Below are 23,678 nucleotides of genomic sequence, written 5' to 3'. Positions count from 1 at the left end.
CTGCAATGCTAAGATGTGATAAACAAGGAGCTACCAATCACCATCTTAGTTTTAACCAGTTTTGGGTGTAACACATTCAAAGTAACACTTAACTGTAATGTAACATGTTACTGTACTAAACTGACCCATATGGAAAAGAAATAGTAAAGACATATATGATTTACTCATGAAAGTGGCCACTTTCTCATTACTTTCATATATTGTTTTAGTAAGTATACAAAACATACAAGTTTCATTATATAATTTTTCAAGGGATCTTATATGTGTTTTCACTCTTGTATGCTTTTCATACAAGTTTCATACAAGACAGATAAAAACTTTATAAGATTTATATATATCTTTTCCATATGGGGAGTAATTATCATCATAGTAGTTACAATTATGTCATTACTTGAGTTACAAAGGTTCTTCGGTTATCTGTACACCACTAATAGAAAGAAAAAAAAAATCCTCCTGCGCACTTATGCTACAGTCAGCTAACACAACTTCAGCACTTTGCAATCATCTGCACAGACAGCATGCTAACGCTAAGCTAGCCCAGAATCCAGAATTTTGTGTTTGCATGTGGAACTATAGCATATGGTTTATGTTACATGACAACATGTTTCAAGTCGTTTTACAGAGTAACACCAAAGTACAAGTAACAAGTGATTTAACAAAGTACTTTTTCCATCAAGTAAATAAATACTCTACTGAATAACTTTTAAGAAAAGCAACATTGGTTTTAGCATATCAGTGTTCGCTAACTAGCTAACTAGGATTAGCAGGAAACACAAAGTGCTATGTAGCTATGTAATACTTCTGCAGGTATTTTGTCATTAGCAAACTCTGATAAGCACTAAAATTTTTTACTTGATATTAATGCTAAGATCTCCGCTCACATTTATCATAGAAAGATATTTCATTACATAAAAACAGTCAGAAAGGAACAACTTGTGCTTTAAACAATACATTTCAATAAAGCTGTAGGTCATTTTTTTTAACTATAGAAGAATGTAAAGTGTAAGTATTATTCCTTCTATTTCAGTTTGTGAATATAGGATTACAAGGTGATACACACATGGTGTTCACATAAAAATGGGTCAGTAGAATGGATCCCAGTGCTGTGCCACCAATACACCAAAAACATAGAACCGGTGCTTCAGTATCAATCTCAGGTTACATCTCGGTATTTTCTGCTTCAGCAGTGTGAAATGGGTCGTGCAGTAGTCAGAGCTGGATAAAGCTCAATGGATTTCCCATAGACCAATAGATAGCTCTCTCTAACAATGAGCCCTAGTAAATGGACCAGTGACATTTGCCACATGGTCAATGTGCTGCACTGGTGGTTATTGAGCCCACTCACAGTCAGTGTATGTCAGTCTTGACAGCTGAACATGGTTAGTGGCTCGTCTGGGACCAGTGTACACAGATATTATTGAGTATTCAAGAGCCAACAGCCTGTCAAACGTGGTATTTTGGATAGAAACAACCAAACCAAGAGTTTGGGAGTAGATAGGGAAAAATAAAAAGCAGATAGAAGAAAATAAAACCTGGGTATTAACCTAATTTCTCACAGTTCTTTATAGCAGCTTGTGGGCAGCCAGGGGAATCCACTGGAAAAGAACTCTCTGTACAGGACCTATTACAGATAGCTCCCTTGCAGCTAGACCAGGCATGGGCAAACTACGGCCCGGGGGCCACATGCGGCCCGTTAAACATTTTGATCCGGCCCGCCAAACTTGAAAAAAAATTAATAAATTAACCTTGTTAATGTTTTATTTCCCCTGCAATTCTGATGTTTCCTCACTAGATGGCGCACTCTAGATATATTGCCTTTTTTGAGGTGAAGCGTAGGCCTATTACTCCACGTTTGCACTTTACCCTGTGACCCACCGCCCCTCTATGAAGATGAGCGGACCCAAGAAAATGAAAGTGGACAGAGAATGTCGAGTGTTCAAAAAGGAGTGGACAGCTAAATATTTTTTCACTGAATATCGATCATCTGCTGTTTGCTTGATATGCCAAGAAACTGTGGCGGTTTTTAAAGAGTATAATATTAGCCGTCACTTTGCCACAAAGCACGCTAATTATGCTAGCAAGCTCTCAACAAAAGAACGGGAAGCTGCTGCTGAGAAGTTGGCAGCTAATTTGAAGGCTCAGCAAAGTTTTTTTCACCGTCAAACTGCCATTCAAGAGTCAAGTACCAAGGCCAGTTTTATGCTTTCATTCAAAATAGCAAAGGCCAGCAAACCACTGTCTGAGGGTGAGTTTTTAAAAGAATGTATGGTAGAGACAGGAGGTATTTTGTGCCCAGAGACCAAAGACAAATTTGAGAAAATCAGTTTATCACGGCGGACAGTGACTCGCCGTGTAGAACTAATAGATGAAGATATCACCAGCATATTAAACAAAAAGGCGAAGTCATTCACTTTTTATTCTGTAGCACTGGATGAAAGCAACGATGTCAAAGACACTGCTCAGCTCCTTATTTTTATCCGAGGAATCAACGAAACCTTTGAAATAACGGAGGAGTTTTTGACAATGGAGTCTCTGAAAGGACAAACACGAGGAGAGGACTTGTTTGAACGGGTGTCTGCTGCCATCGAAAACATGAAGCTTCCCTGGAGTAAGCTTGTTAACGTCACCACAGATGGATCTCCAAATTTAACGGGAAAAAACGTTGGCCTGCTGAGGAGAATCCAGAATAAAGTGAAAGATGAAAACCCTGACCAGGATGTCATTTTCCTCCACTGCATCATCCACCAGGAATCTCTATGTAAATCGGTGTTACAGCTGAATCATGTTGTGAATCCTGTGGTGAAACTCGTCAACTTCATACGCGCACGGGGACTTCAGCACCGTCAGTTCATTGCGTTCCTGGAGGAAACTGATGCGGATCACCAGGACCTGCTTTATCACTCCCGTGTCCGCTGGTTGAGTTTGGGCAAAGTGTTTCAACGAGTGTGGGAGCTCAAAGAGGAGATTGGCGTGTTTTTGGAGCGACAGGGCAAGACTGAGGAATTTCCTGAGCTGAGCAACAAGAGCTGGATGTGTGACTTCGCGTTTGCTACGGACGTATTTTCACACTTGAATGAGCTCAATGTGAAACTGCAGGGGAAGGAGCAGTTTGTGCATGACATGTACACAAACGTGAAAGCCTTCAAATCCAAGCTGGCTTTATTCTCCAGGCAGATTTTGAACAAGTCATTCACTCATTTTCCTACACTAGCCACGCTGAAAGAGGCCGGAGCAAAAGTAAAGAAATACAGTGAGTCACTGGATGCACTGCACGGAGAATTCTGCCGTCGGTTTTTGGATTTCGATAAAATTGACAAGTCACTGGCCTTTCCTCTGTTACAAGACCCCGAAACAGCTCCAGAGGAGCTTCAGCTCGAACTCATCGACCCTGCCTTAAAAGAGAAGTTCAGCTCTCTGAAACTAAATGACTTCTATGCTTCACTCAATGATGCCGCGTTTCCAAATCTAAGGCGAAAAGCGCAGATGATGTTGGCTTTACATTCAGCGTCATGAACATCAACAAAGCCAGCCACAGATCCAAGTTAACAGACCTACACCTCAGATCCATCCTGAGAATCGCCACAACAAAACTAACTCCAGACTTTGATGCGCTGGCTAAAAAAGGAGACCAACAACACTGCTCCCATTAAAATGTGTGTGTCTCCGTGATACGCACGTTGTTAAAATGAACAGTGAGCGCAGATCAAATATAACGCTTCACAGACTGACTTGCTGCAACTGTTTTGTTCTTGCACTGGTTGTTGTTGACTTTTGGCACCGGGTAAACAAATTGAATAAAAGGAACAGGACAAGTACATCTGCATCTCCTACCGTTTCTGGGGGAAAAAAAAAAAAAGAGTCAGGAGGAGAGTGATGTGATATCCTGAAGGATAACAGAACTTTCAGTGCTTTAAAATAAAATGTTCATTTATTTGATTTTCAGTCTTTAAAGACTCATTTCGAAGTCAGAGATTTTATTGTAATGCTTTTCTTCATTTTCATTGGAAATTAAAGCACATGTTTTCTCCATATCCCAAGATGTGTATTTTTCCCCCAATGAGGTGATGTTTTCAAAGCATGCCATCTATCTGCTCCGGTTCCGGCCCCTTTGTCAAATGTTAGAACTCAATGTGGCCCACGAATCAAAAAGTTTGCCCACCCCTGAGCTAGACAGTCCAGCGTGGCTCAACTCTATACTCTAAAGCACGCTTTAAACCAAGAGGCCCCAGCTAATATTGATATCTCACAACACTCTGCTGGCTCCCGGCCAAGAAAAAGGGGAGTAAAAATGTAACAACAAGAGCAGCAGGGAGACAGAGGAGCAGGATGGAGACGAGGGGGAGAGAAAAGAAGAGGATGTGCTGCTGAGGCTTTTGTGAACAAATGACAGGTTTTACAAAAAAAAAAAAAAAGGGAGAATTATTGGGTGTGGGAGCTGCGGCCCTGGTGAATTGTGGGTGCAGTAAAAATCACATCCTTGCGGGAGCTGTGCGTCCTGGGAGATGCATACCGGGGTAGAAGGACTTATCGGCTGTTTAATATAAATGAGAGGTTTAATGAGGTTGAAAGCACAAGACTTTATCGGGACAGCGTGTTGATAAGAGAAGATGTCGGAGTGAAGCGTGCACGAGTGCGCGTGAAACAGGGGTGGGGGGGCTGGGTCAACGCAATTACAATCAGAGCCGCGGCCACTGCCAGCCTTTTAATAAAAAGCACGTCCCTAGATGATTCAGACTCAATAAGGTTCAAATTGTTGAAATGAAGATTTATTTAACTCGCTTTTCTCTCCTTTATTCAGCCTGCACTCTGCACTTTTTAATCTGTCTCAGATCAGCCAGAGACTTGTCATGAGCTTGACAGAATTAAGATGGAAGGTTTTGGGTAAGAGGTAGGTGGAAATATGTGGAAAGATTGGAACAGAGAGAGCAGCTAAGGACCAAAGTGATATGAAAACTATGTACAGAAGGCACTGAGTGGAATAGATCTCAGAAGGAATACCAAGTCCCCTCTATCTCTAAGAGTCGGACAGGTTTATGTGAAATGTATTTACTGGCTTCTATGGCAAACAGACATTGGAATAAACATAACACAAAGTCAAAATTGCAGCAATTTAATCTTTGTGTATTCAGTATTAATTAAATCCGCTTCTGTGCATGCTAATGCTTTAGCCCCGGCTGCCTCTGCTAACACACTTGTGAATATTTAGCGGTGCAGGTTTCTACGAAAACCTGTGACACGTTCATGCACAGTTTGCCACCAACTAATATTCAGTTGTCAAGATATCCTGTTGTGATGGGCAATTCTGGAAACATTCTGATAATGAAATGGAGAAAGAAAACTGCTTTGTGATATAACAGCAAGCCGATTTATTCTAACATCAATTGGGCAACTTGGCGAAGACGCAGATTTCTTTATTTTAATTTTTGGGGGGGGTTGTTTTTTCTAAAGGTGTGCTTGCTCCTTTAAGTCTTTCAGTGATGTTTAGCCCTTTCTTACCACCGGGTCTCATCATATTATCACGTTTTTAATGTGTTTTAATCTAGTCATTTTCAGAGTGGATTATCGTGTTGACAGAGGGAGAGGGCAGAGCTCTGCGACTTACACTGAGATCGGGAGCTGCTCCCCTCCCGCTGGACTCGCTAAACATGCATGTGCGTTTGTGTGTTCAAGGCAATGCTTTAATGTGCAGTGCACTTGTATATCTGCGTGTGTGTGTGTGTCTGTGTGTTCTAAATACATCTGTGGGAAGTGCAGACTTGTGCACAAATGTTGTTTTTTTTGCCTGCACATCAGCATCTCCCTGACCTTGAGTACTCAGTAAGGGAGAAGAAGCAGTGTGTTGACAGGCATGGTCTTAAGCTGTCAACCAAGGCTAATAATGTCTAGTCCATGGCCATTTCCTGGCCTTCTATCCTGGTCTCAGCCTGTTGCCGGGGCCCTAATCCAGTCAACCTCCACCATAATGCTGTAATTACAATTCTTAAGCTGCTGCATCCTGCCCCCGGCACAACTCACCTCTCTGCTGGCTAGATATACCCCACTTTCATTAGCTTCTCACATCCACCTAGAGCCTTAACCTAATGCCTGTGCCTCCCAAAGTGGACTCGCAAGTCTTTTAGGACTTCTTAGCAAAACTTCAATTTCACCAAAGTATGACACAGATAGAAAACCAGCACAGCAGTGAGGTATGTGAGAATAACACCTGCTCAGGTTTAACTGTTAAGCCACTGCTCTGTCTCCAACTGCAACATAATAAAGGTCTTGTCTTGTTGCCTAGCGAACCATCTATCTACAGGCTGCACTCAAATACTGTGAGACTTTAAAGCTCTTTCCTCTCACACTGGATGCAGCAAGAATACAGGAGAATACATGTCGTGGTTTTCTGTTACATATATTTCAAGCATGTATGGAAGTTGTGCAGTGCCTGCGAGTGCTGTCCACTTTTAATGCTGTATGAAAGCAGTTACAGCAAAAGTTTCATAGTAAAACAAAGTAGTTTTGTACTTGAAAAACAAATAGGCCCTTTTCACATTAGCTGTTTTGTCATGCAGTCATTGGAGGGTAAACACAGGTGTAATTATTAACATTAATTAGATCGGCAGAGGCCAAGGCCCTGGTGCTGTGATGGCTCACTGGAATGGTTAGGAAACAATAAATAAAACAGCGTTAATTAACTGGATTGTTTACATTAATGTTTACCGTGTTAGGACGTGTCAGAATGGTCCTTCAGTGAACCAGCAAATTAGCAATAAAATAAATAAAATTGTGTCATAATAAGCTGTCAGTGTTTCTGGTGATGAAAATATAAATTGCAGGTTGGTACATGGAGGTTTTTAGCATTGTGTTTATACTACTTAAAGTACAGGCAACAAGTTTTCAGAGACTTAAATTTAACAATTAGCCTGAACACAATTTTTCTGATTGAAAGGTGTCAGAATACACAATGCATTGCAATTTGTTCCGTATGGGTGCCCATGCTGGGCCCTGTCGACCGCTGAAAGTGCCAACAAAGGTCACAAGATCTGGATCATGGAACAATAGAGCAATCGTGCTTTCTTTTATATCACGTGCAAACTCAGGTGTGTGTGATGCTTACTTGGAAAGCCAGTGGAGGCAATGTGATGTTCTGGGATGTTTTGGGCAATATTCTTCTGGGAAACCTTAGGTCCTACTATTTATTTGGATGTTACTTTGACATGTACCACTTACCTATGCAGACTGTGTACACCTTTTCATGCAAACAATATTCCCTAATGGCTGTGGCCTCTTTCAGCAGGATATTGTACGTTGTCACAAAACAAAAAGCATTTGACAACGAGTTTAAGGTGTTGACCTGGCCTATAAATTCGCCAATTCTCCATGACAAACTAGTCTACGGAGGGCCCACCCCACAACTTAAATCATCTGCTGCTAACATCTTGGTGAAGAAACCAGTCCATGCCTCGATGGGCCAGGGCTGTTTCGACAGCAAAAGGGGAATATTAGGCAGGTGCTGTCAACTCATCTGTCACAAGAAAAAGGTAGGGTTAGATGAAACTAAAGATATCTAGCTCACTAGCACTCCAACAGAAATGACAAAACATTCGTTGTTTTTTAAAATGATCAAAGCTTTTACATACTGTATTTACACTTAACATTCTCCTCACACACATTAATAACTTTTTTGTAGCTCTACGCTGAAAACCACATGATTACTCATACCAAGCAAATAGGCTTCCATTGACTTTTCTTTTATTCAACAGGATTTATAATTGCGGGTCACAACCGGTCTGCACATTTGTCAAGTTCAATAGCAGTTCAAGAATCTCATACATAACTCATACCCGAGCACTATGCTGTGAAGTGAAAGGCGTACATCTGTGTATTTGTATTTGCATACAGTTACACATGTTGCTCAACAATACTTGAGTTTTCAGAAACTAAGCACACACTTCACCTCCACAGTCCTCAGCCATGCCCAAGCAGCCCACTCAACCGCTAGATTCAATATATTATTCTCTCAATTGGTCCTATTGAGTTTCCCCTGCCGCTCCTAAATGAGTTAGTCCGTAGAGAGCAGGCCGGGAATGAGGGCCCGGCAGCGCTGGAATTGCATTTCTGCTGCTCTGTGATCCGCTTTTCTCAATTTAGTCACTGTGTCATTGCAAACTCCATCTCCCAGAGTGCACTGCTCTGTGCCCTCACTTTATCCCTTCCCATGAATCACTCCCATTTGCTATGACAACAGGTGAGCTCTAGTTCCTACATGTCACTATCTAACTTGAATTCAATCAGTCCATACGAGTGGCCAGAGGGTTGGTCAACACAAATTTCCCTCCCTTTCCTGCCTCTTTTGCGGGGCCAGAATCTCATTGTCTTAAGGTCTCTCCCAGCAGTGGTCAGCTCAATACTAATAAAACCATAATTTACTAGGCTGGGGCTCTGATTGATAGCTCTCTCAAGGCTCTATCGATCAGCCCTTCTCTCATCCGACTGAGCGTCTTTTGTTAGGACCAGCCACTTCCTTCCCCCTTGTCTCTTTGCATAAACCGTCTCTTAGTGACTAACAGCAATACTATTGGAATGGATTACAAACAGGCTTATTGGCATGCTGAGGACATTGTTTTGGTGCTCTTTCACTTACAGAATCAGCTGTTATATGTAGTCTCTTCACAGATTTAATTGAGTTACTATGGCTATGAGTCCTTATGACGCAACAATGTTAAGGTGAAAGCATGAAGTAAAGTCTGCGCCACATTCATCTCACTTCTGTGCCGTCTTCTATCTCTTATCAATAATAAAACAGTGTTTTTAGCTAGCCCATTACTGTCTCTGGCCACATTCTCCAAATAAAGACAAGAGTCATAGCAAACAAACCAATTTATGAAGAGGTGAGGTCATTCTTGCTGTTGCTCAGCAGAACCCTTTCATGAGAAAATTGCATTAATTGGATTCAAACCAATGTGCGTAAAACAGACAATGGCTGAATATACTGCCTCTTTTGTGTATTTGCCATGCGTGCTTCCCTTCTTTGGATACAACTGAATAAAAGAAGTTGTGAAAAGATCCAAATTCGTGCAAATAATAAAGATCTCTTACAAGAATACAAGCAGCCTAATAACGTGCCCTTAAACTACCAACATTATTAGCATGTTAGAGGTCAAAGAATCTAAGCGACCTCTGTAGGTGTAGCTGCAAGGCTAAACCTGGGCCCTATTTGAACAGAAGTGCTGATCAATAGAGCACAAACACAATCTGACATCCAAGATTAGTATGCAATGGTTGCATAATATGCAAGTATGCCAACAGAGGACAACTCATGATGAGCACTCATGATGTAAAAAAGAAACATAAAGAAAAAACCCAAGAGAAGTTTGTCTAAATGAATGTTGACAAGTCACAGTGCACCCGGGAGAATGTTGTTTGGACTGACGAAGCCAAATTTTAGTGTTTTAGTCACGCCTCAGCTCCGTTTCTACAACAACGTTCCCATTTCACCCATGCCATTTCCATTTTATTACATTTCTAAACATAATAGAATATCTGGAAAAAAAAACCACATGCCTGCTCTGTTTAATATAGCACGTTTAATATGGTGGTTGCCAGTTTTGTATTAATCACGTCTGGTGGAAAACCCCCACCCACCCTCCCACCCCTCCCCACACTACTCGCATTGCCCTTTCATCATTACGCATCATTCTGCTATAAAGCCTGCCACATTTCTTCCATTTAAGCGCTGATGTTGATTAGCTGTCATGCATGTCAGGATGTCAGTGTAGTAAATGTTGGGATTACTCATGGTTCATTTGTCGAGGAACAGCAAAAAACAGAATGTTGCTGTATACGAGGTGAAATGTTAATGGCTCAAGAAACGGGGAACACGGGAAACCAGAAAAGCATTTCTCAGGAACCTAAATGCACTCGGCCAGACACTGCAGCAATTGTCCCACACGGTATATACGCAACCAGAGGTGCAAGACTGTAAAGTGTATGAAGAGGCTTTACATAAACCTTTATATTTATATCTATGCAGTGTTGACAGAAAGGCACTAAAGACAGCTAGAAATATTTTTATTATGTCTCCTGAATTCTGTGATCGAGCTCCACAATGTAAAAATAGCACATTCTGATTTTCAACTCAGCCTGCAGATGCAAAGAATGAGCAAAGTCTTACCCGACAAACATAGAAAACAAAGGCACAAATGATTTTGTGGTGAAGTATCTTGTAGAAGAATGTTTTTGTTTAATGCAGCGCTTTACCAGCAAATTGTCATAAACCTGTCACGAAGGATTGGTGGAAAAAAACAAAACAACGCGACTGCCAGTCTGTCAAAAAAAAAAAAAAAGCCCATGTCTGCAGGAGATCTCAGTCATAAATAACATCACAAATGCACAGAGAGGCATAATATGTCATGTGATGAATTACAAATCAGTGAAACTAAACCAAACCGCATGCATGCTTATCATCAGCCTGTCAGCTTTTAGACACCTGTGTGATAAATATCTTAGAAATATCATGATGTGCAAAGGCTGTTGGAACACACAGAAACAGACATTTACCTCTAAGTTAACTTTCTTAAACACAATATTTGAGTTTGTGCATGTTGGACATTATATAGCACTAAACTACAACAACAGTCACCTCAAGGCACTTTATTTTGTAAAGTAAAAAAACAACATATACATAGAAAACCCCAACCATCAGACAAGAACCTATGAGCAACCACCTTGGGGACAGTGGGAAGGAAAAAACCCCTTTTAACAGGAAGAAGCCTCTGGCAGAACCAGGCTCAGTCAGGGAGAAAGGACAGAAGACACACTATGGAAGAGAGCCAGAGGTTAACAATAACTAATGATTAAATGCAGAGTGGCCTATAAACACAGAGTGTACTGTCAAGACTTAAGTGAAGAAGAAGCATTCATTGCATCATGGGAAGTCCCCAGCACCTTAGATCTTTTGCAGCGTAACTAAGGGAGGATTCCTGATCCAGCCCTAACTCTAAGCTTTATTAAAAATAAAAGTTTTAAGTCTAATCTTACAAGCAGAGAGGATGTCTGTCTCCTGAATCCAATATGGGAGCTGGTTCCACAGAAGAGGAGCCTGAAAGCTGAAGGCTCTGCCTCCCATTCTACTTTTAATATCATAGCAACCCCAAGTAAACCAGCAGTCTGAGGGATAAGAGCTCTACTGCGGTGATATGGTACTATGAGGTCTTTAAGATAAGATGGGGCCTGATTGATTCACTGGCATTACATGAAGTCTCCACACATTAGTTAAGATTGGACTTTTCTAATAAACCTTTTTATGTAAAGGAATTCTGACTGCGTTTAATAACAAACAGAGGTCTTTTTTGCCTGCTCCCATATTAATCAGTTTCTTTCAAGAGGAGGGCAGCTGATGGTAAATGGCCTGTATTTATATAGCGCTTTACTAGTCCCTAAGGACCCCAAAGCGCTTTACATATCCAGTCATCCACCCAGTCACACACTGGTGATGGCAGCTACATTGTAGCCACCCTGGGGCGCACTGACAGAGGCGAGGCTGCCGGACACTGGCGCCACCGGGCCCTCTGACCACCACCAGTAGGCAACGGGTGAAGTGTCTTGCCCAAGGACACAACGACCGAGACTGTCTGAGCCGGGGCTCGAACCGGCAACCTTCCGATTACAAGGCGAACGCCCAACTCTTGAGCCACGATCGCCCCACTGATAAACTGAGGAACTTAACATGACATTCAATATCACACACAAACCAACTATGGTAGGTCTGTATGTTAGCTGTGTGATAGCTACATATGGGACTTTTCATACTCCATTTATTTCTATTTCCATTTGTTCTATGTATGAGGCACACTTCTCAACTAAGTCTACTCCAAATTTCTACATTCGTGCTGAACAACGCTCGGCTTTCCTCATTTTCGTCAGGGAAATAACCTCCATGCAAATAGAAAACTGTAATTGCAGGTTTCTCCTATCTAGTCTATAATTGTGATATCATTAACTTTTCTATGGTGAACAACTAATTTAAAAAGCGCACGCTTGATTGTGCGTCAGACAAACGTGGCGATGGCGGGTCGTAATGAGACAACGGGACAGGGTTTGAATCAGACTGACAGAAAGTTGAAATCGCTCAGTCAAAGAAAGAGAGCAAACAGTGATCGCGGGAAAAGAAATTAGCGCACGAGACTGAGGTTTGCCACTCGGGCATCAGTCTGCGCGCTTAAAGACAGAGAACACTCGGCAAGAGTGGCTGAATAAAAATAATGGAACTGAAATGACTTTTCGAAAATTTAATTGCTTAAACACATGTGACGATATATTAACAGAACTCAGATATAGAAAGAGAAATTAAACAGTCTGAAGCAGAGATGCAATTACAATGTTTCAAACATATTGGCTGTGACCAATCTTACTGCTTGACTATCTGGGGCAGAATGGTGGTTTTTCAAACAGAGGCTATCTGTGAAGCCAGAACAGAAGGATTAATTGTTCTGGTTCAGAGTGGCGGTGCATAGTGTCTGCGTGTCTGTGTGTTTGGAGGCGCATGTGTTTGTGTGTGTACTGCAGTGACTATATTATAAATAACACACTTTCTTCCAACCTGTCTCTTCTGTCTGGTCGCTTGTTAAATTCATTATCTGCTGGCATTAGGATTCACTTCCAAGACACGCCATTCTGAAAACTTTCATCAACTCTTCTAACGTCGACCTTTTTACGTCCGACTCCCTGCTTTGTTGAGTCACTGCTGTTCTGTGACCTGGCTGACTGAGTGTTCCCGGGCAAATTGAGATTGGTGCTTTAAAACTTGGATGGTTGCAGTAAAGTGTCGACACTTGTCATATTTTGAATCAGGCAAATGGAGACCTTCCGGGTTTGTGCTACATTAAAAATAGCACCCACACAGAGCAGCCCCCTGCTTTGTTAGACATGAATATGACCTTAATCACGCTGAAGGTTTTTTTTCCTCTATTCCAAGGTTGGGGGGGGGGGGGGGATCTAATTTAACCCAAGGCACAGGCTACTCATCGCTGCTGCTTTAATGGCGGTAAGAATAGACCAGGTTCTCCTCAGACATGGGATTAATCATGGGCCATCAGCAGCATGAACCCGCCTGCTGAAACACTCGTCTTTGTCTTTGAAAGAATCTTTTTCTACATGGAACAAGCTCCAAGCCCTGCCACAAGAAAAAAAGGATTTCAGGAAGACCTTGGGCAATTTAATTGTGTGCATGTTTTAGATCTGCAACTGCCACACTGTGTTTCATATTTCCATTAAGGTGCTTCATGTTTGGGTCCTCATCAGTTAAAAGATTTTTGGCTACATTACATGAAGGAAAATGTGTCTGGTGTAGTTTTTTTGGCCCCCCAAGCAGCAATCCAAACAAGCTTAAGCCACTGCTGTGTTTTACCAAAAACTTCCCTCACTTCAGGCCAGTGGACAAAGCAAGGTGGTGATGAAATCAATGCAATTTTCACAGACTGGGGTGGCCTGGATATAGTGCACCCACTGAAGCCCCCCGCTGCCTCAACCACCACTCTGATGCATTAGGCTGCGCTGTTCAGCTCCTCTCCCCTGCAGACAGTGATGGATCTGATTCATTTCAACGGTGGCCTCCAGTGCTCACTCCCATTCGGGCTGGGTGACAGTGGCAAACTGGCGCGGGCTCCCCGCATATCTGCTGGGCCGATACGGCTGAACATAGGGGGGGGGGGGGAACAGGCTGCAGCTGGGAGCCTGAGTCAACATTTAACTTGCGCTTCTCTCACTTGAGGTTGAAATTCTTACACTTTACAAGCTTATCTTTTCTCCACTCAGAGTACATTAAAATAACCCTCCAGTGGCTTTAAGGCATCTATTCAAACCATGAAGCTCCCAGAAAACACTGCAGCGTATGGTTGCCAGTAATGGGACTTTGATAGATGGAATCTAAAATGTACCATTATATCTCCTTCTGGTTTAGTTTTCAGACACTCTTTGCTTCTTTGCAATGCTGTCACCGTGTTGTCTCATAGCAACTGATGTTTGAAATAAATACCGAGTGATATACAAACGTAACTTCTCTCTAAATAGATTAATGTACAAATAGCATTTTTCATCTTTCTGCCTACAGAGTGCTAGTTTAATAATAAAAAGTGTAAACACACACATACACACACACACACACACACACACACACATATATAGCCATTTCTAATGACAGTAGCCCAGCTGTCTGCTTACTGTCAGTCTATCTACCTGTCTGCCTGCTGGTGAGAGATTAAAGACGACAGGAGAGTGACTGGACCGAAGCGATAGAACTCACTGAACCTTGGGGCTGAGGTTTCCCAGGAGGGACATGTGTCCTCTCTCTGTCTCGGTCAGAAGGCAGGGTGGAGAAAGAGCGGGGAGAAGGAGGGGCGGCAAATGGGGGGTGTGGTGGTGAGGAGAAATAAAGCCAGGCAAAGAGCAGGTTGTGTATATTGGACAGTGGCATGAACTGTAACGCTGCAGTAAAACAAATGCGGCGTCATTCAGATAAATTCAGCTGCAGTTTTCCCTGAAATGTCTAAAAATTTCCACCTGTTAAGACTATGGAGAACCACAGGCGGGAGCAAGGGAGGCGAAAACTGAACATGGAAACGAAAGGAAAACAACTGCACGAGGTAGGAGGGGCTGCTAGAGAATGCTTAGCGGATGAGGGGTTACCAGAGAGGGTGAAGGACAGGGGAAGGGGAGGGGAGCCTCAGCGTGAGACTCCAAACTGACACACAGCCACAGGACAGAGGCTCCAATTAGAGTCACAGCAACACTAATCAAACCTGATCTACAACCTCTGGCTGCAGGGCGAGTGAGCGTGCACGAGGCTGCGAATGCATTCACACATCATTCCACTACGCTGGGATACAGTCACACCACGCATTGCATTTCCCCCCTTTCACCACACTATGTGAATGACAGTTTTGTTGATGAAAAAAAAAAAAAAAAAAGGTAGGCCAGGTTAAGTTTTGCATCACAATGGACGTTTCACGAAGGTGAAATCCCAGCACTTTAATATTCTTGACTGTTGCTTCGTGACAAATATCCATATTCCTTTATCTCCCAATCCTACAGTGTTATTCTGCAGAGCTGTCAATCACAACTCGGTGAAGTACTTCTTAGATATCATATCAAGGCCCACCGTGAGCAAAGAAAAAAATCACGCAGAGAATGGGGAAAATGGGAGACGCTATCACTATATCTCACACAGGAAATGGGAATGTTTGAAGATTTGCATGGTGGTGTGGTCGCGTCATAAAGGTCCTTCTCTAGCCAACTCAAATTTCCCAAAATCTACGGGGCTTAGATTAGCAGCACTGGAAAGGTAGAGGAAAATCAATATCATCTATCAGCCAAGTTGATGTGTAGCTATCCCTCATCTTCATTCCAGTGTCTTATTCCACCTTACCGACTCAAAACAGGGATATGATTGTAGAAAAAATTACATCGTGTTATACAGTCCATCTTAATGTTATGGTAGGTCATGATTAGAGCACTAATAATGATACCTGATTTAAAAAAACATAACAAAGGGAGACCAATTAAATCGGACTCCTTGTGGTGCCAATTAGTCACATCAGCGTGACTCTTCCCTGACTGCTGGGTTACCTCACTGCTCATGGCTACCCGCCGGGCCACGATGAGCTGGATCATCCCTCGCTTGTTACCCTCTACAGACATTGATTTGCGCAGTGTTTCCATGGCCTCCTGATTTGTCTTCTCAAGCAGCGACTCCCCATTGACTGCAATAAGCTGGTCGTTAACATGCAGACGGCCATCCTGCAGACAAGAACCATCATAAGAAAGTGCAATGTGGTTCATAAAGTAAAACAGAAGCTGCTCCTGAGGCGGCGTTTCCATGGTTAGCATGTACCCTTTTCACATATCCCCCCAAAAATACATGTGTAAGAAGATTTTTTCAGAATTCATTTTGTCATATTTTGATTTGTAAATAATGCAAATTCCAATTCAGTTTTATTTACAACAAAATACAGTACAATACAAATACAGGGAAAACCCCAAGAATTATATGACTTTTATATGAGCAAGCACCTGGCGACGGTGGAAAGGAAAAACTCCCTTTTAACAGGAAGAAACCTCCAGCAAAAACCAGGCTCAGGGAGGGAGACAGGGAAAAAGTAAAACCACTGCATGGCACTAGTGCTAATAAACACTAATTAATTTCTCATTTTTCAAACAAATAACAAAATATTGCCAAGTATTTCTCCCCCGAGAAAAGAATTTTATGCCACTCGCACCTTCTGCTACAACTTGAAGGTCACACTGTCTTTGCACACACCTGTATGTTGCAACCCATGAAAACCCATGAATGAAATCCATCAAGGAAATGCCCGAGTGAGGGAGTCGTTACTTGCCTTGCTAGCAGCACCTCCATTAATAATGGATTTGACGAAGATGCCCAAGTCTTCGTGGTTCTCCTTGGACCGGTTTCCTTTGACGCTGACCCCCAAGCCTGCTGAACCCGAGTCATTCAGAGGGATCTCAAAGGTCATGAACTCTTGTGTACCGTCAGGGGTTAACACGATGTCATCTTTCTCTTGCTAATGTTAAAAAAAGAAAAGATTGAAGACAGAGGGTGAGATTTCTTTGACTTCTGTCAGCATTCAGCAGGAAAGAGTTAAAAAAAACCTGAATATTTGTCGTGGCTCTGTCACTGGCACAGTAAGCAATAAATCTCTTTGGGTTGTGATGACTCAACTTATTTTCTAAAGTTGGTAAACTGTTGTTGCGACTCACTGCAGTGTCACTATCAGCTATCCAAATAGGTTTTTTTTTTTTAAAAAGGATAAAAGGGAATAGCAAAAGAAAAAAAAGAACCAGGTTCATGAATGACAGGAAAATGGAAAGCAGGGACTAGACAAGATAAAGGGGGTAAGATGAGCGGAGCAGAAGAAAGTGAATGGATGGTAAGCATGTCACATATCTCAGTGCCGTCATCGTCAATTGGCTGTACTGTCTAGATGAGTGCTGCCAATGCCTTTCCACCGCCATGAGCTCCGTGTAGGGGACAGCAGAGAACTTTGAAAGCGCCAGGTAGCAATTTGATGCTCAAACAACAGCGGCTTCCTTTGAACAACATCTCTTTGAAAGATAATTTGTCACACGTTAAGGACCTGATCCTCCTGGGCCCTTTTTTTCTTCTTTTTTCAAAATTACAGAAGCAAGAGTTTTATTGCAGGTCCAGTACTGCAATACTCTTCATGCATGGTTAATGAGAAATGGTTCATTTCAACTGCAGGAAAGGTGTGAGAGGGTAGCGATAAGTTTCTATCAGCCAGCAAAATCAATTCACCCGGAAAATAGTCCATCAACCTTCAACCAGCCACTCTGGTCGATTTTCTGACAGCTTTCTGGCATCATTGATGTCTAACAAAGAGCATCTGTAAAAGAAATAAATAATAATGAAAGGGATAGCATTAGTGTATTTTATTTTTCACTTTCAGGGAAACAAATGGGGGGATGGAAAGCTAATTGCGTGGAGAAAACAAAGGCATCAAGAAACTGAAAGATTCTCGCTTTTAACTTGTGGAAAATCTGATAAAGATTTAAGGACAGGCTAAAATAATGTCCATTTAGTTGCTCAGGCCCTGCCACTTATTCTATAGCTGTAGCCAGCATCCTGTAGCTAACCTCGCATGCTGACGCCTGAGGTTTCGGTCCATAGTCGCTCGCAAGTGTTAGACTCTTGTCACCTGGTTACATTAACAGCAGTTCACCTTCTCCTCACATTACTGTAAACACAGCAGATTAAGCGTTAGCAAGAATCAAGCATGATGAAACTGTTCCACGAGAAACTCGAGAGCACACTGTGATGCTGCCATTGCTCAGATTCAACTGTGCATGGGCTGTTATTGCCACAGCACCCAAATCTACATTAACAAGACTAGAGCAATCAACCCCGAAGACCAACCGCAAGACCTCTCTTTGCATAGACTCACATCAACCGTGCACACAAACAGCCAGATGGATAGCAGCCAGGTGCCCTTCACAGCTGCTCGGATAAAAGAGTGAAACAGAGGAAAGAGGGGAAAGGTAGAGCACAAGGTGTTTTTTTTCCAGCGGCTGAAGAGTTATTAGGATGCAGCGGTGCGTTCAGGTGAAAGCTCTTTTCAACACAATCTGACGGAGCCCCTATTCTCCAGACGGCCCTCCTATCTGCCTCCTTTTCTTTCTCTGAGCTTTTGTTTTTTCTCTCTCTTTTCCAACTTTTAAAACGGCAGTACACCTGTCTGTACAATTCACCAACTGGGCTTTGTCTCTGACTGGACCCTTGGTAAATTCAGACCACTGGAATCCATTTAATCGCGCCACGTTTCAACACCTGGTTTTCAAATGCAGGTTCTATTACAGAAATCACCGGTTGCTGCCAGGAAATGACCTTTTGCTTTCCCTCAGACTGCTGAATGAAGCGGATAGGGGAAAGGAAAAGAAAAAGTGTGCCGTTGAAAAACAATTTGTTATCCAGGGCAGGGGTAAATATAAGCCATCGACGCTGTTTAAACAACCATTCTTGTATAGAGCTTGCAACGACATCATTTTGGAATTTCTATAAACTTTGACAGCTGCTGTAGTGGAGTTGCTTTACCTCAGTGTGTGAGCTGAGATCAGTTGGTTTGCAAAATACGGCACAGACATACAACAGTAATAATAATGTATACTTTATTGATCCCCGTGGGGAAATTCTTCTCTGCATGTAACCCATTCACTCAGTGAAGCAGTGGGCAGCCACTGGACCCGGGGAGCAGTGTGGAGGGACGGTACCTTGCTCAGGGGTACCTCAGGGTAACCGTTCAGTGGATTTGAACCCCCAACCTTCCAATCATGGGGCCACCACTCTACCTACTGAGCTATCCCTGCCCCCATTCTGAATGCACTCTGAAAAGAACATTTGTGAATGTGTGGTCTTGTGCGTCACTGCCGTGGTTTAACTTTTACTCTAATCACAATGTTTTATCAAAATAAATTGATAAAACATCTTGTGGCTTTGAGTTATATCCTCTCTGAGGCTTTTAAGCCCAGCGACTGACGATGGCAATATACTGGTTGAAAAAATTTGGATGGACAGTCTCTGAGTCTTTGTACGTGAGTGCGTGCGCGTGTGTGTGTGTGTGTGCACGCCCGTCTTCCAAAATGATGACAGAATAACCACCCACTCAGAGCTGTGTTCCGGGAATAGAGGGCCGAGGCAGAGAATGAGAGAGCAGTGTAACATTTTCATCAGACAGGAACAAGCGCCGCTAGCTAAGAATGAGTTTGTCAGGCTGCTTGACAGGCCTTGTTGCACCGATTCAACTCAGGCAGAGCTGGATTCAGCTATCTCCGAACAAGAGAAAAAAGAAAGTCAGTTCATTGTTCCAAGCACAGCCCCGTGGATGCACCTGGGACAGAGAGCACAAAGGTACTGACAATCAGTGAAATGATGTAAAGACAGGGAAAAGGTTACGTGCTTAACTAAACTTAAAAAAGCACCAGGAAAAAAGTTATATGCATAACACATCTGTTTTCTCCCATCGTTGTTTTTTTTTCCTCTATAAAAGGTAAAAAATTATGCTCTCTTCTGAACAACAAAAAGAAAATAAATCACCGGCAACAAACTATTCTCCAGTGTAAAGATGTATGGCCTTGAGCATGCCACAACCAACACCACCTTTTTGGGGTTACTGTTGTTTCCTGTTAGTTTTCTGTTCTTTGAGCAATAAGATCACCTTCATATTTGTTCAATTTGAAAAGTAAAACCCAAACAAATGTGCTACAGTGTACTCTTAACTCTGTGGGGAAGTTGCGCCTCAACAGTCAAGATTCTGGGTTATTGAGCAAAAGATGGGGAATTGTGGCACAGTCAAGCTGAGCCCTTAATCCTGTCCATTCCAGCATATCTGCTCCATGGCTGACCCCAATCCTCTGACCCCAGCCTCCTAACATGCAGGAATATGTGGAAACAGTTTCACTTGCTTAATATACAGTACATGTGTCAAATAAAGGTTCGTTTAAGATATTACTGATATTTTAGCAACTACAAACACACCGTGGCTATCCCAGGAGTCCGGTGTGGTTGGACCACTGATTGGGCTTAAATGACTGAACTTGAAGATTTACTGTTAACTGTATACATGTGATGCAATTTAGCACAGCCTGGAGTGTATAGTATATGTGCCAGCGCATTTAATCAGAACAATGTTACATACATAAAAGTGATGAATCTGTCATATGTCATGCATTAATCTTTGCCTTTCACATGCGTTTGATCAGTTGCCTAGAGATGGATATAGTCTCTTAGGTGCAGAGGCGGCTCTTACTGTGTTGCTCTCATCTCTTCAGTTTCTAAATAGCTTAGCAAACTCTCGGCATCAGCTCAGGAGCTGCCTAATTTTTGTGGAAAAAAGTGGCTCTCCCCGCAAATCCGTGACAACGCTGAGAGGCACATGCAACCAAAAAAGGTGCATATGCAGCTTTACTTGATAAATATGTTTTGTATCATCAGTTTATTAAAAAATTATCTCAGCCTTCTGAAACAAATTAAAGTTTAAATCAGTGCCATTTTATTGTTTATTATTATTATTAATAGAAAATAGGCAGAAAATAGGACAGCGCAATTAATCAGATTTTTATCTCTAACTCGATTTTTGGCTTCCACAATTAAACGAGCATAATCAAATGAAAACGCATGCTCCAGTATTTAAAGGTGCAGCGTGGAAAATCTCACCACTAGATGTCACTATGTTCCAGACTGAATTTACTGGGTGTTTTTTACTGCTTCCAATTCAAGTGCGTGAGTATAGACTGTCACTTGGCTGTTTATCTACCTTTACACCTCAAAGCAAAAGTAACTCGAGTGCTCCCCAATTCAGAACCTGTATGTGCCAATCACAGCTGTTTCCTGCACTACACAGCTTGACGTTTCCTGGATTAGTCTGAACCAGTAACAGCTGATTTAGCTTCTGCAATGAATCTATGCAACAGGTGCTCACTGAAATCATCAACCAATCACATTCCATTTGACCACTTAAAACTGTTTAGCAAATATTCCAGGAAAATGTTCAGCTTACTGAACAAATATTATATTTTACTAAACTGGCAGTAACTGCACTGTATGCAAAACACAACAGGGGAAGCAGAGATGGATCTCAGAGCTGTCAGGTACTCTGCTATGAATTTTATTAACATCCATCATGCAGGGAGAATGAATAGAGTGAGAGACTTTATATTATTAGTCTGCAAAGATTCATTTATAAAGATTAATTAGCACAAGGTAAAAGTGAAAGTAGTGCAAAGTTGATTTAGTTTTTTGTTGGGTTTTGCTACAATACTTTCTTTTCCCTTCTAAGAGATGGACTACATTTAAGTGAATAAGCACTACCAATTTTATTTTGATGCAAAGATTTGCAGTGTCGTGTTCATATGAAAGTGCACTTGAAATGTTTTCATCACTAAAAATCAGAGAATACGCGGGAAAAATAATTGTGACCTCAGTACGGAACCAATTAATTCCAGTGATAATCATTTTGGCTGTAATCATGCAAGCCTAGCAGAAAATATGCAAAGAGGAGTGGCTGTAATAAAATTGTTATCATTATCCCCTTAGCTCAACAGCTCAAGTGACCAGCCACTTGACCAATTCATCACAAAAGGAGCCCATGCAGATTTTTTTGTTTTTTTGTAAGGTCCCCTCTGACTCAGCCATGGAGCGACAGCCTATTATACCATTAAATCCTTTATTAATTAACACTTTGATGAGCTAGCAGCAGTTCATTACCAGCAGGGAAGTGCTTTAGAGGCAGCTTTTCACCAAGTTCACAAATAGGTGAATAAAAGTGGGCACAGAAAGGAAAGCATTTGCTAGCAAAGGAGCTCCAGCCTGCCTATTAGGCCTTTTTGTTTTGTTTCTACCTTGCTTAACTTGTCACATGCTAACAAGGAGCATTTGTCGGTTGCGTGCAAGTGCGTGGCAGAGAAACCAGAGAGAGATGCAAAAGGCAGAGAGCAAATGAATTACAATCACTTCTGTTCACACATAACTCTGATTCTCTGCACATCACTGCCTAAAACAATTAACACTCCTGGAAACTTCTTTCCACACTTGGCCCAATTTGGTGACATAAAGGTCAATGGAAATGAATTTAAAAGGGCTAAAAGAAATCAGCCATGGGTGTAATTGCAAAAGTGGTGCACGAGTGATAAGTATTGTAACACAAATTTCTTCTGGCGCTGTTTCTCCTTGCAACATTTACAGACAAAGAGGCTGAATATTAAATATCTCAAAGTCGAGGAAACAAATTCAGGTACAATGAGGAGGCTGGGCGAGGGGCGGAGAGGCGAGCTATTACACAACACCAAAAGGCACGAAGCTGCACAGCCGGCAGTGACAGGTTGTAAGTGTCTGCGAACTGATGTTATATGTTCTTCACTCAGCGATCCAGCACATTTTGACCCAGAGCTGACGCACTGGGACTATTCCCCTTTAGGGAGTTTTCTAATGAGAAAGCTCATTAACAGACTTAACAAAGTCTGTTTCCATGAGGGCATCTGAGGCCAGATCTATCTACATCATGGCAAATGCATTACGGCAAGTGGCTCTCAGTGAGGGGTGCTGACTGACTCTCACTGTGAGCAACCCAAAGACAGGGGGGAGAAAAAACAGACTCACATGTAGGGCCTGACTTGACGGGAGGTGTTTCTGCAGGCGATTCGGGAAGCGATTTCATCTCATCAGATGGAACATTAAAAATAAAAGGCTACTTTCTAAGTGTAGCTGGCAGCCGGGAATGTTTGCAAAGGCGTTTCGGTTGAACCAAAGCGCAGACGCACATCACGAAGCAGATGTCTCTCATTTTAAGCTAATGGTGGATAAAAAGCGCTTCGCTATGTCCAACTGCACACACACACACTTCAGTTCATTATGCGTTCTGGAAACAGACGCTGAATCCCTTCGGGAGAGTAACTGTGTCGCCATAAGTGGCCTTTAACTACCTTGTTTATCGGCGTAGCACAATGCTGTGGTGCACCCTCCCTCTTCTCTGCACTGACAGCAAGCATAATTATGGGAACAGCTGCTCAAAAGTGTTAAACGAAAACAGGTGGCTTCGACGAGACTCGACTCAGAGACTGTTAACCGGGCTGACATTGTCTTCAACCATGCTTGGCATTATTAGCCTTATTTATGACAGCGCATGCTTCCAAAACTGTGCACTTTGATCGGAAAGCGTTTCTATAGGAGGCAAATTAATACAGCAAAGGACTACGCTGGGAGACGGTGTTGGTGATTAATGAGAGAAACACAAGGGAAGAAGAGAAGAAGAATAAGAAGGAAGAGGAGGAAAGTGTGATGTGATAAACATCAGAGAGTGAGGGAAAAGTCGGAGAAAGTGTCCTGATGAGGTTTGTAGTGCCATGGTACACACGCTGGAGGCCTTATCCACCAAAATCACTGTGGTCTGTCATGTCAGAGACATTTTTATGCAGAAAGTGAAAGCCAAAGCAACCTCCGAGATGCAACTGATGCTGCCAAACTGTTCTGAAGAACTCTGACTGCACACTCCCAAACCGTGGCATTCCAAATGCTCCATCCAAAGGTCTTTTGAGCAGTTCCTGTAATCGGACTTCACCCAAGATCCACACATTGGTATTATTAGCACAATCTGCAGGATTACGTCCATTTACCTTCT

The 23,678-nt window shown here is 42.3% G+C and overlaps 1 protein-coding gene across 2 annotated transcripts in view; it reads right to left on the bottom strand.

Annotated features, from left to right (window-relative positions):
• The window catches only part of LOC308385851 (partitioning defective 3 homolog), a 354,241-nt gene that overhangs the window by 149,477 nt on the left and 181,086 nt on the right, over positions 1-23,678 (bottom strand). For both annotated transcript variants that reach the window (XM_080865038.1, XM_080865037.1), the window contains exons 13-14: positions 16,371-16,556; positions 15,604-15,774 (exon numbers count right to left, since the gene is read on the bottom strand). In XM_080865038.1, coding sequence (XP_080721164.1) covers positions 15,604-15,774; positions 16,371-16,556 — 357 coding nt within the window. The remainder of the gene's footprint in view (positions 1-15,603; positions 15,775-16,370; positions 16,557-23,678) is intronic.

This window comes from Rhamphochromis sp. 'chilingali' (genome assembly GCF_963969265.1).
Source record: "Rhamphochromis sp. 'chilingali' genome assembly, chromosome: 18".
In the NCBI taxonomy this organism is placed as follows: Eukaryota; Metazoa; Chordata; class Actinopteri; order Cichliformes; family Cichlidae; genus Rhamphochromis; species Rhamphochromis sp. 'chilingali'.
This window is presented reverse-complemented; position numbering and strand designations above follow the sequence as displayed.